The sequence below is a fragment of the Tiliqua scincoides genome, chromosome 1 (genome assembly GCF_035046505.1).
Source record: "Tiliqua scincoides isolate rTilSci1 chromosome 1, rTilSci1.hap2, whole genome shotgun sequence".
Classification (NCBI taxonomy): Eukaryota; Metazoa; Chordata; class Lepidosauria; order Squamata; family Scincidae; genus Tiliqua; species Tiliqua scincoides.
Genome location: NC_089821.1, coordinates 294,652,193 through 294,665,256, shown reverse-complemented (window position 1 = coordinate 294,665,256; position 13,064 = coordinate 294,652,193). Strand labels below are relative to the sequence as shown.

The following is a 13,064-nucleotide window of genomic DNA, read 5'->3' as shown; positions in this document are numbered from 1 at the left end:
AATGCCTTTCCACACAATACTACCTCTGAACAAGACCACTTAGTACTACTTAACACTGTTCACAAAAGTGCTCCTGAACAAACAACCTAAGAGTTCAAAACTGCATAAAATAAAAGGCATACTAACAGTGATTACTTCACAACCATGAAATATGCTTTGGTGCTACATATACAGTATGTTACACATACAGTATACAAACATATACAGAATACCATCTGGTGCAGGGGTCTCCAAACCCCTTTCAAGTTTCCAAGTGAAGGAAATGGAGCAGTGAGAGTGTGAGTGAGTGACAGGGGTGCTGAGTGGGGAGTTTGAAGGCTGTAATCCTGTGCACACTTTCCTGGGAGCAAGCACAATGGGACTTACTTCTGAGGAGACACGCACAGGATTGTGCTCTGAGCTTGGGAGGAGGACAGAGCAGCTGTATTCAATTGCTTGCTTTTGCCATGATCATGGAGGGAAACAAGGAAGCACAATGGGACTTACTTCTGAGGAGACATGCACAGGATTGTGCTCTGAGCTTGGGAGGAGGAGAGAGCAGCTGCATTCAATTGCTTGCTTTTGCCTTGGCTCCCTGGGGTCAGGGCTGCTTGTGGGAAGGGGGGATCATCAGGGTGTTCAATGGGACTTACTTCTGAGGAGACACGCACAGGCTTGGGCTGCGGCTCCGGCAGGAGGGAACGTGCGGTGGCAGGGGCGGGGGCTCGCTCCGCCAGTCGTTCGCGCCCTCTCCAATGGGGCGCAGCTGCAGCCCGTGTGCTCGGGCTGTGGCTCGGAACGTGCGGCGGGGGCTCGCTCTCGGAGGAGGAGCTGCTCCACCAGCCGTTTGCGCCCTCTCCTATGGGGCACAGCCGCAGCTTGGGCTGGTGAGCGGCGGCTGCGTCGTGGGAGGGGCAAGCCCCTCCCCCGGGACGGGTTGGCCCCGCACAGAGCCGCAGCCGAAGGCTCAAAGAGCCGCTTGCGGCTCCAGAACGGCAGGTTGCCGACCCCAGTACTAGCACAATCAACTTACTAAAAACAAAATCAGTATTCCTCAGTATAAGAAAAGACGGGCAGCCCAATTCAAAGCTTCCCAGCGACCAGGGCTGCAGCGGTGCTGAAATGGCGACCGCTACATCCAGAGGGGCTGGGAAGCAGTGCCAGGTCTCATCAGGGTAAAGGAGCTTATGCGCCCTACTCTGTATAAGACCCAGGCAGCTCTGATGGGTGCCCTCGGATCTGCGCCTGCTACTGAGACCTGTATCAGGAGCGTTTTGACACTAATGGAAGTGGCACCCAGGAGAGAGGCGAGCACTGCTTCCAGGAGTCAGGCAGCGCATGCCTTCTGGACTCCCACTGGAGCCTGGGTTGCCTCCTTCCTTCCCCCTTTTTCTCAAAGAGGGAACAGAAGAGGCAGCTGCTTGGAAGTAATTACTTCTGGGTCAGGGGCAAAGGGCAGCAAAGACAGAGGTAGTCCCGGGTGGAGAAAAGCCCAGGAGCCCTGCTCTGCTCCCATCCCTGCCCCACCTTCCCCCCACCCTCCCCAGAATGCCTCCCCGCACCCCAATTTACCGCTCTACCACCTGGCTCTCACCCAGCGCTCTGGGCAGTGTTTGGCTATCCTATGCTGATGCTTGCCCAGTGCGGGCTTGCGCTGAGCTAGCTCTGGACCAACCCAGAGGTGAGTGTCGCAAGCATGATGGCTCTGAGCACTGGTGCCAATACGATCAGGCCCTGAATCTCTAATTGGGGGAAAGAGTTGGCATTTGCTTATACGCAGCACCTTATGTATGTGTAGTTGCCATATTTAGACCTGATTTTTTAAAATAAGATAATGTTGTCCGAATAATATGCCCAGGAGGATCTTGCATCTGGAGTCAGTTACGTGGTTCTTACTTAATGTAATATTTATTTGCTATGTTTTATTCTACATATATGTTGCTACAACTCACTGCCAAATCAACAGTAAACTTCAGCTGGAATTTTTCATTTGGTCAGATGACCACCCTGTGGGAGCCCGAAAGGAAAACTTCAGTCTGGCACCAGATTGTCGGACTGAGGATTGAAAGGCTGCATTGCATTTTTTCCAAAATAGGTTCCTTCCTTAAAAGGCATTCTCTCAAAGTTTCTTCCCATGCTATTTAATTGATTTGTGTGGCTACATTTTATCCTGCCCTTTCTCCAAGCAACTCAGCACAGTACTGATGCTTTCTCCTTTGTAGTCATGCAACAACCCTATGAGGTAGATCAAGCTGAAAGAGAGAGAAAACAATTGATTGCGGGTCACCTTGTGCGCTTTCATGACTGAGCAGGGATCTGAACCAGTATTTTCCCCATTACAGCTCAACACCACAATACGTATATAAAAAAGCAGATAGAGAACAGCCAAAAGCGACTGCCTTCGATTAATTTGGACAACCATTTTTCTTTCAGCCACTAGGATGTTTGAAGAGGTCTGATGCATGATTGACTGATGTTCCATAATACTGGACAAGCTAGGGTTTTTTTTGCAGCTTATCCTAGAAGTTTTGTCAGAAGAGTCCATCATGCATTTGACCCTTTCAAATACTCAATGGCAGGTATGAAAGTAGACACAAGAAGGGAGACCAGAGCCACAAGACCAGAGCCTCCCCTCATGCACCGACGGACCAGAGCCTTCCCACATGAGCCAGAGGATTGATGGAGACCTGCCAGAGCAGGTAAACTTGCACAGGGGATGGAACGGGGTAGGGAGGGGAGAGGTGGTGACATGGACAGGGAAGAGATTGGATAAGGCCCAGGAAGGGGATAGGATCAGTGGCAGCAGTGCAAACTGAATCCCAATCTCCTTCCCAGACCTGATCTGCCTTCCCGAGTCAACATGGACTTGCACCAGTGATTGAGCTGGTGCAGGTCCAAGTTGACCTACAGTGGTTGCTGGGGCTTACCCCAGGACAAGGGAACAGATGTCCCCTTATGCTGAGAAGGCCTCTAGTTGCCAACCACCACCCTCCCTTGCAGTATGCAACAGAAGTTGTACTGACACCACTGCATTGTTGCGAGGGGAGTTAGATATTGGGCCATAAATCTAGTGCTTGTGATACATGAATGGTCCACTGCATTTCTGAGACACATAAATCTAGTGCTTGTGATACATGAATGGTCCACTGCATTTCTGAGACACGCAAACATTGCATATCCTGTGGAAGTCCAACATATATGAGTCAGTCTTGCATTCAGTAACACATGACAAAGATGTAAGTTTGGGACCATTTCCTTTTAAGCCTCTTAAGAAGCTATGTCAAGAATAGTAGTAGGGACATCAAATAGTTACAAGTAACATTTGATGTTACATTGAATAGTAACATCAAAAGTAGTCCCCACTTTGCATCTGTAAGGTTTACAAATGTTTTCTCCTGCAGGTAACTCAATCACGTTTTGACATCTCTACGTAGCATGTACATATGACGTGCAATACACACAGACTACTGTTTCTCAAGCAGTGCTACGGATACCACCAGTGGAACTTGAGGTGATATTTGGTGCTACTTACGGGACCCCTGGACAGCTGCTGCCCAACAGTGCCCAGGAATGTGACATAAGTAACAGTAGTAGGAAGCTCCAAAGCATGTTTTTCTGCACTCAGGAAAGCCCTCCAATCCATCCTGAACCTCTTACTGGTATTTTTCGTGTTGCATTTGGCCTTCCAACCCAGAAGTAACTGATAATAATGTCATCGCCAGTTAATTCCAGTGGTACCTTGAATAGGTGGGCCATGTGAAGTGGTATGGTGGAGGACAAACATTGAGAAACACTGATATAGACTATGTACTACAGTCATTTATCTAAAAGGACCAAATGATGAAGCTCTTCTAAAATTAAACAAAGAGTGAAGGTGATCCCATGGTGGTAGATAGCCATCATTATCTGAAATGTTTCCACTGGCCACAATCCAACATGGGTTGAAGCCCACGGAAATCAGTGGACTTGAGCATGCTTAGATGTGCATTGGATTGTAGCCATTGGCTTCTTCCAAGTCTTGCCAATGTGCCAGCTTTCCTTATTTGTCAGGCAAAGTCAACAGAAATTTTCTTTCAGAGTGAGAACGATGTTCAGCGGGAGTCTTAAATAAATAGTCTTCTGTTCCTCCATCAAAAATATAACTTTAAAATAAACCAAGGAATAGAACAAGCAAACAAAAAGCCAGTTCGGTTAAAACAAAGTGGCAGAACTTGTAAGTGTTAAAATTCCCTTTCCAAACACATCTCATGTTACTATCAACACAGTTACAGGAGTTGAGCTTCCTGGGTTGCAAAAATAATAATAATAATACAAAGCCATATTGCCTAACAGAAGAAGGGCTTCATTGTTCATTTGTGTTTGTTGAAATGCTTCCTTTGTGCAGAGTCACAGTGTTTTACGGTACTCAGGAAGTCTCACGGGACCAAAAGATAGAGTTGTAAGCATTCAATGAGTTACATAGGTGAACATGGCTGGAGTACTTCCTGATCCTCTGCAGACGTAAGGATCAATTTCACCTGCCAAAAATAGAGTTGAAAAACCTAAAAGTGTTTTATACGGCTCAATTCAAGATGGCAACATATACCGTAGTTGAGAGTTTGCCTGACACATACTTTTTTGCTGGATACAATTAAAGGGCTTCCATCAACTTCAGGGTTGTAAAGCAGGGGCAGACACTTGACTTCTATTAGGAATCCATGTTTGGAAATTCTCCACGTCGGACTACTCCTCAGACCTCTGCCTATTGCAGAAGGAGCACAAAACTGCGAGGATCATTTCATGCATCTACTTTACAGCCAATCCTTTAAGCATGTCCCCAGCTTGGCCAGAGGTGCTTACATCTGTCTTTCTCACAGTTTATTAGCAAATATTGCTAATCTCAATATTATCAAAGTGAAGCAATTTTACAGAGGAAACAGATTTCAAAAATATTTCATAGTAATTTCACTTTAAAATATTACATATGCTGCTCTACCTGATTTGACTGCAAACACAAGTATTTATTACTACTGTGATATTTTTGCACACTCAGGTAGGTGCAAAACTGGTTTGTTTTATCCAGACATTGAGTCCTTCCCAAGGACCTGGGGTGCCTGGTTTTTATCCTGTTTTGACATTATAAATACCGGTTTATTATTATTAGGAGATTTTTGCACAGTCAGGTAGGTGTTATTGACTGGTTTCTTTTATCCTATAAATACCAGGGATGGGAAAATCCAGTGCGGCTTGACTTGAGTCAAGTCACCAAATCACCCCCCCCCCTGCGACTCAACTCAAAAAAGAATCATAGCGGGGGCACTTCCCAAGTCTCTGAGTCATCCTTTAGTGACCCTAAAAGACTCAAGTCAAATCCCCCCTTTTAAAGAGCCTGCTGTGGAAAAAACAGATCTGCTGCTGGGCTCTGTGTGTGTTGGAGTTCTCTTTGATCTTTCCCCTGGTGTCAGAAGCAGTAGGAGGGACTGCAAGAAAGCAGGGACAGAAGCGGCAAGAGGAAGGAGGGTCATGCACTGCTGGGAGGCTTACCAGGACAACCCAAACCTTGGCAGCCCTACTCAGAAATAGTCCCACTTCATCTTGTTATTCAATGAGGGTTCCCTCTCCCCACCAGCCATGGTGGAAAGCATGATCGCTATAAACTGTGTTCCCTGCCTCCCTTCCCTTCCCAGCCAATCATAAGGCAAGAACCCCCTTGGGCTCCTCCTCCTGCTCTCCCTCAGCCAATGAAAATATGAGAATGCCCATCCTTTGCCCAATGATCATTCCTTCCTTCCTATTAGAGACGGGAAAAGATAATTCAGTCCCACCTCCCCCGTCCTGCTAACATTAATCCTTTCCTGCCTCCTGGCTGGAACTTCCCTGCTGCTCACCTGTTGGAATGCTGGCCCCCGAGGTTTTCCATGTGGTGAAAACAGTAAGCAAGCACCCCCAGATGCAGGCAAACTTGAGTCAGCATGTATGGGAATGAGTGCCAAGTCAGGGGGGCCCTGACTCGAGTCTTTTTCAGAGTCTTCCATGTGACTCATGAGTCACCCAAAATCATGCATTTTCACGACTCAAGTCTGAGTCACTAACTCGTTCCCAACCCAGATAAATACTGTTGCAAAATGCAGGTTGTTCCCAGTAACACTGTTTTTTTTTTTCATTTGATTGATGATAATTTCTGTGACCCCAATGCTGTTCAGGTGCTCTTCAAGGTGTTTTGGAATAGCACTGAGGGCACTAATCACCGCTGGGATCACATTGGTCTTCTTCTGCCACAGAACTATTCATATTCTTATTATATGTATAATATACATATTATTATATGTACAAACAAAAACCACAACATTTATCAGCTGGTAAATCCTCATCCATGCAGACATCTGCCTTATGTCTAGGTGTAGATGAGGTACAGATGAAGGATGGACACTGTGCCAATTATGGTGGTCTTTTGTAATTTGGCTGTTGTTATTGCCAGGGGGTCCAGTTGTGCAAAGTACTCGTTAAATTGCATTGATAATGTTCCTAGTGCGCCGATTACTATTGGCAGAACTTTTACATGCTTCATCCAAATTTGCATCAATTCTATGCATAGGTCGTGGTATTTGGACATTTTCTCCTGTTCTTTCTCCAAAATTTGTGAGTCACCAGGAATGGCGATATCTAAGATTAACAATATCTATAATGCTAATCTACAATTAACATGCACTTGGCTTCTATGATGGTAATATCCATTATTATTATACATCACACATATTTCCTTAAGTTCTCCAGGAAGGAATTCTGAATTTTTCAGCCCACAAATGCCCGGTCCTTCAAAATACATGTTCTGTTCAACCTGGGCTCTGAATTGGGCCCAAACATGAGTGCTTTGTGACATCGCAAATGTGTCTTCTAGATCAGACACCAGCATGGGAGGGGGAGTGGCAGCTGAGGACTATGAAGGGCTTGCACAACCTCTCATTGCTTTGTTTTGTTTTTTAAACAAACTATACAAGGGTTCTAATGTCATGTAAATTTGTAGCTGGTAAAGCAGGATTTTTACAATAAGTCACCATTAGTGATAACATTGCCAAGAATGATCTTTTGGCAAATGTATGATTTCTACATTGGCAAGTGCCAAACTTTTCTGAGTGGTTAAGACCAGAAGAGATTGTGAGGAGCTCCAGAAGGATCTCTCCAAACTGGGAGTTGGGCAGCAAAATGGCAGATGCGCTTCAATGCAAGTAAGTGTAAAGTAATGCACATTGGGGCAAATAATCAAAACCTTACATATAGGCTAATGGGTTCTGAACTGTTTGAGACTGATCAGGAGAGAGATCTTGGGGTCCTTTTGGACAGCTCGATGAAAGTGTCGACCCAATGTTTTTTAAATGTTTTTATCTGCTTGTATTAATGTTTTTAAAATCTGTTTTTTTAATATGTTGTTAGCCGCCCTGGGTCCCGTTAGGGAGAAGGGCGGGATAAAAATAAAGTTTTATTTTTTATTATTATTAATGCGTGGTGGCAGTGAAGAGGGCCAATTCCATGCTTGGGATCATTCGGAAAGTAATTGAGAATAAGGCAGCAAATATTGTAATGCCGCTGTACAAATCGATGGTAAGGTCACACCTGGAGTATTGTGTCCAGTTCTGGTTGCCACATCTCAAAAAGATAGTGGAGATGGAAAAAGTGCAAAAGAGAGTGACTAAGATTATTACTGGGCTGGGGCACCTTCCTTATGAGGAAAGGCATTTGGGCCTCTTCAGCCAAGAAAAGAGGCGCCTGAGGGGGGACATGATTGAGACATACAAAATCATGCAGGGGATGGACAGAGTGGATAGAGAGATGCTCTTTTCTCTCTCACATGACACCAGAACCAGGGGACATCCACAAAAGTTTAGTGTTGGGAGAATTGTGACAGACAGAAGAAAATATTTCTTTATCCAGTGTGTAATTAGTTTGTGTAACTCTTTGCCACAAGAAGTAGTGATGGCATCTTGCCTGGATGCCTTTAAGAGGGAATTGGACAAATTTCTGGAGGAAAAGTTCATTACAGGTTATAAGTCACAGCAGGTATGTGCAAGCTCTTGGTTTTAGAGGCAGGCTGCCTCTGATTGCCAGATGCAGGGGAGGGCACTGGGGCGCAGATTGTGTCTGTTGCCTTGTGTGCTCCCTGGGGCGTTTGGTGGGCCACTGTGAGATACAGGAAGCTGGACTAGATGGGCCATTGGCCTGATCCAGCAGGGCTGTTCTTATGCTACCAGTTACATGCCTTGACAAGACAGTGTGGGTATGAATGGGCATTAATTTACTGTTTTCAAGAAGTCAAGTGCCGGTAGAATTCAAAGGGACACATTCAACTTATTAGATCTAAAAATTTATCCATGCAAACAAAAGGCACAATGTACAGCAGTATAAATCTCCCCAGCAACTCTCCTTATTACATTTCCCTTGCTTAAGGACGAGGGGGCTCTTATGCTGCCATTTTCTCATCTTAAAGTTTAGATTTTGGCATACCTACATTATCATGGGATTAATGAGCTCAGACAATGCAAGACAATGATGTAGTCATTGTAACAGAATGGCCTGCACCACTACTAGCTGCAGGGGGAAGTCTCCAACTTTGAGTGTTCCTCTTCGTGAAAAAAATAAATCTTCCTGAAAACAGAAAGCTAGCCTAGTGGAGCAAAAAGGCTCTATCCAAGCGATTCCCTCCTAGGCTGATGTTCTCTTTGCAGGGAGTTTGTTTTTTAAGCAAACTACTACAAGGGTTCTAATGTCATGTAAATTTGTAGCTGGTAAAGCAGGATTTTTATAATAAGTCACCAGTAGTGATAACATTGCCTAGATGCCTTTAAAAGGGGACTGGACAAATTTTTGGAGGAAAAAATCCATTACGGGTTACAAGCCATGATGTGTATGTGCAACCTCCTGATTTTAGAAATGGGCTGTGTCAGAATGCCAGTGCAAGGGAGGACACCAGGATGCAGGTCTCTTGTTATCTGGTGTGCTCCCTGGGGCATTTGGTGGGCGCTGTGAGATACAGGAAGCTGGACTAGTTGGGCCTTATGGCCTGATCCAGTGGGGCTGTTCTTATGTTCTTATGAGTTTTTAAGGTTGGAAAGCATTTAAAATATGATCAACCACCTGCTGTCTGAAATGGTAGTTTATTCTACCATCTCAGCAATCTTATTCAAGTCTCTCATTCTGTCACATGTGTGGGCCAGGTCCAGCTGTTTGTGTTCTTTTTTGGAAACTGCAGCACTTCCATTCCTGTATAAGTTTCTTGTATGGAAACCTGAAATTTAGATATGCTGAGCCACCAAAAACAGAGTACTTTTGGCAGTAGGGAGGAAAGAAATTGGAATCCTTAAACATCAACTGCATCAAAATTTATCTTGCCAGGGTTGTCAATTCTCCAGTACTGGCCTGGAGTCTCCACAAATCAGCATCAATCTCCAGAGAACTACTGAAAGCAATCCTGAAGATATTAACAGGGACGACAGGAATTCCCAAAATTACATTATGTTACAGTCTCCAAGAACAGATTCAGACAGAGTTGGCAACCTTGTTCATAGTGCTTTGCAGACCCAGCATTTACATTTTGCTCCCATAAAATGAGGAACCCCTGTCCTGATGCACTGAAAATGTTGTCCTCCTATTACAATCCATACCCCTTAGCACATGAGGTTTAATGCGATTTTTGCTTCTAGCCACAAAATCTACATTGGCCAGAAGCCTCATTTGCATTAAACAGAGTGAGGCTCAAAGGCTATTAAAATCTTGCATATGAAAACATATGCATAAAGAAGTCTCTTCATCTGCCAGGGAAAATGTAAGAGACAAAAGGAAAATAATTAAATTAACTGCTGGTGAAAGCTGGTTTATATCCATTCTTTTCATTGTGATAAAGATCCAGCAGATCAGGAACACTCAATGCAAAATGAGATGGTCAAACAGCATGAGCAGATGGGGTCAGGAGCAAGTCACAAGAAGCATGCATGTAGAAAGCTGCTCCAGTTCTAGAATGAACCAAAATCTGGGCTCTGCGGTCTTGGAATGTGTGCTCAGATTGACTTGTGACCTTGGCAAATCAATTTATCTTTGGAAGGCTCATTACAAAGGGTGGGGGAGAGATTGGCAAAGTGCATACTTTTGACTTGCTCAAGTATTTTGCACTGAAGAATAAATCATGGGTTCAGTTTCGAAGTATCCTTTAGGAAATAAGGTTTATAGATACATTTCAATAAAAATCCTAAATGTTACTATAAATATTTTATATGCCATCGGCTTAGATACATACATTGCTTCACTATCCTCTATTTGCAATTATTGCCCTGAGCCCTAAAGGAAGGAAGAAGGATTCGGTTCAGACCTGACTGTAACTTCTCACCCAAATACTCATTAGCAGCAGTAAGTCCTTCAGTGGCTGCTTCAATGACACTGGAAATGGTCTCCCTTGTTCAAGGTGGAATTGCCTTTGTCCAAATCCTGCTTGCCTCCTTTGGAGTTTTCAATGACATGAAACATTTGTTTCATAAATATCAATAAGAGGCTTAAAATAAGCCCTCTCTTGTGCGACAAACCCCCCAATGCTATTATCATATCTAGGCAAACTCTCCGCTACGGTGCCTGAATAAAATTGGAATTTAATAATTGAATGCAGAGTTAAAAGGAATTGGAATCCTGCCCAGCCCTCCATAAAGAAATTACGTTTCTGTCCCCACATATGCGCAGATATGCTTCTCCCTTGGCTCAGCAGGGAAAATAATCAATTCCTAATGGAGTAGATCTCATCCCTGTGCAAGGCTCTCAGAACACCTTACAACCTCACCTAACAAACCATTCCGACATCACCCTACTCAGGAACAGTGTTCACCAAATCATAAGCTTTTTTCCTTTACACAGAAACCAGCAACCAACTCTGACTTTGGGCCGAATCCTATCCAACTTTCCAGCACTGATGCAGCCATGCCATCAGGGCATGTGCTGCGTTCTGAGGTGGAGCGGCAGTCACGGAGGCCTCCTCAAGGTAAGGTAACATTTGTTCTCTTACAGAGGAACTGAGGCTTTGTTCCCTTACTTTGGGACTACATTGCGGTGGTAACGGTACTGGAAAAATTGATTAGGATTGGGGTCTAATCCATTTAAACTCAGAAAAACAGATTCAGTACAGTGTCCTTTTTGCCTGATGTAGAACATATTGCAGGTACAAGACGATACACTGAAAAGTAGGTACAGGAAACATTAATATTTTCATTAAACGCAACACAACCCCAAAATGTTCCAATAAAATGGAACACTATTTTAGAATGCCTCTTTAACTGACTCCAAAAGGAACCACTACCAGCCTAGATCCTGCAGTAACATTATTCTGTGGGCTCAGAACAGGGGTTGCAACAGCGTGAAGCTCTTGCAGCACGTAGGATGATGCCAGCAACTCCTTTACTATGCGCTATAAAACTATTTCCTGCATATGTTGGAGGATCACTTTATGGCTGCTGGTCTCTCCATGAGAACAACAGCCTACAGATGCATTGGCTCCAGAGTGAATGCACCACACTTAGCATAATGGTCAACAGTATAATGACCTCAGGCATTTCATAACTAGTCAGGTCCTTTGTAACCCAGAAGACATAAAAAAGCCACTGCAGGAGATTTCAAAATGGTTCTACAATACCTGGCTGTCCATGAGACATGGAGTCATAGATGAGCTTGCAGGACTTCAGGAGGATGCTAATCTTTTTCTCGGGTGAATAGGCTTTGTGCATGTTGGTGAATTTGTGTAGGATCTTCTCTAGCAGCGCAGTTTCAGGCACACTGGTGGTGACTCCCAGGTCAGTGGTAGTTGTATTTTGAATGACTTGCTGGTTTTCCTTCAAGAGCTGGAAAGATCCATCTTTGGTGTGGATTTCTCGTAAGTACGTATCAATGGCCTCTTTTAAAGGCTTCAAGACACATTTGTGCAAAGCTGACTCAATGATGACCTCTGGAAGAAGGAGAATAAGACAAAATGGGAATCTGTGATAGATACAAACATGCCATATAGATTCACCCACCTCGGAGCCAGACTAGAAGTATATTCATACCCTTCAACCACACCAATTTGTCTTCTAATTTACCCACAGCCCAATTCTATCTAAATCCATGTGTGGCAATGCAGCAGCGCCCGGCTGCATCCCGCAGGGGATTGTCAGCTGCTGGATGGCTCTTCAGGGTAAGGGAACATTTGTCCCCTTTCCCCAGGGTAAACCCCAGCAGCCACTATGGGTCAACTTGGACCTGCACCAGCAGTATCACTGGCGCAAGTTCAAGTTGATCCATGCAGGCGGACTGGGGGGGGGGTTAGGATTCAGTCTGCGCAACTAAGGAACCTGCCCCCTCCTGGGCCCGATCCACTCACCCCTGGCCCAGTCAACCCCTCATCGCCCCCACCCCCTGTGTCAGGAATATATGCTCCAGTGGGCCTCTGATGCTCTGTCAATATGCACAGGAAGACTGCGGCATTCTTGCTGGAACACCAGCTCCCTGCACTGCTTCAAAGCACTTTATGATGCTTTTGCAGCATCCTGCATTGGTGCAATTGGTGCAACGTCCCATTGGTGCAAGCCTTGGACAGGACTGGGCTGTAAATCAAGGACCAATCCGTCAAAAGTTATGAAAATATTCCTGGAGACTAGATTAGGCTGTGTTAATAAGATTTTACCTTAGGAGAGAAGGAAGAAAGTTCCTTTCCCATGTTCCACTAAAAAATTCCTTTCAAGATTTAGAATAAAATACAAGCAAATGAGTTTTTGTTAAGCCATATAGAAGTAAAACAAGCAGAATGCAGGGACTAATTGCCCACCATTAGGAAACACAGGCTGCAATCCTAACCACACTTTCCTGAGAGTAAGCCCCATTGAACAAAATAGGACTTACTTCTGAGTAGGCCTGATTAGGATTGTGCCCACAGAATCACACAGGGAAACAAGCAAAACTCCCCAGAAAAAGGAACAGAATACCCATGAAATATAGTTATTTTATGATAATCTGGTACACAGAAACCTTGGGCTAGACCTAGTGCAATGGGAGAGACCTTGGAAGCAGCCCTGTCTCTATGGTTTTGACCCCCTGCTCCATTC

The 13,064-nt window shown here is 44.6% G+C and overlaps 1 protein-coding gene across 1 annotated transcript in view; it reads right to left on the bottom strand.

The window, feature by feature from the left end:
• Positions 1–13,064, bottom strand: part of RIN3 (Ras and Rab interactor 3) — a 99,751-nt gene that overhangs the window by 13,709 nt on the left and 72,978 nt on the right. Inside the window, exon 7 of the mRNA XM_066628579.1 lies at positions 11,621–11,929. Coding sequence (XP_066484676.1) covers positions 11,621–11,929 — 309 coding nt within the window. The remainder of the gene's footprint in view (positions 1–11,620; positions 11,930–13,064) is intronic.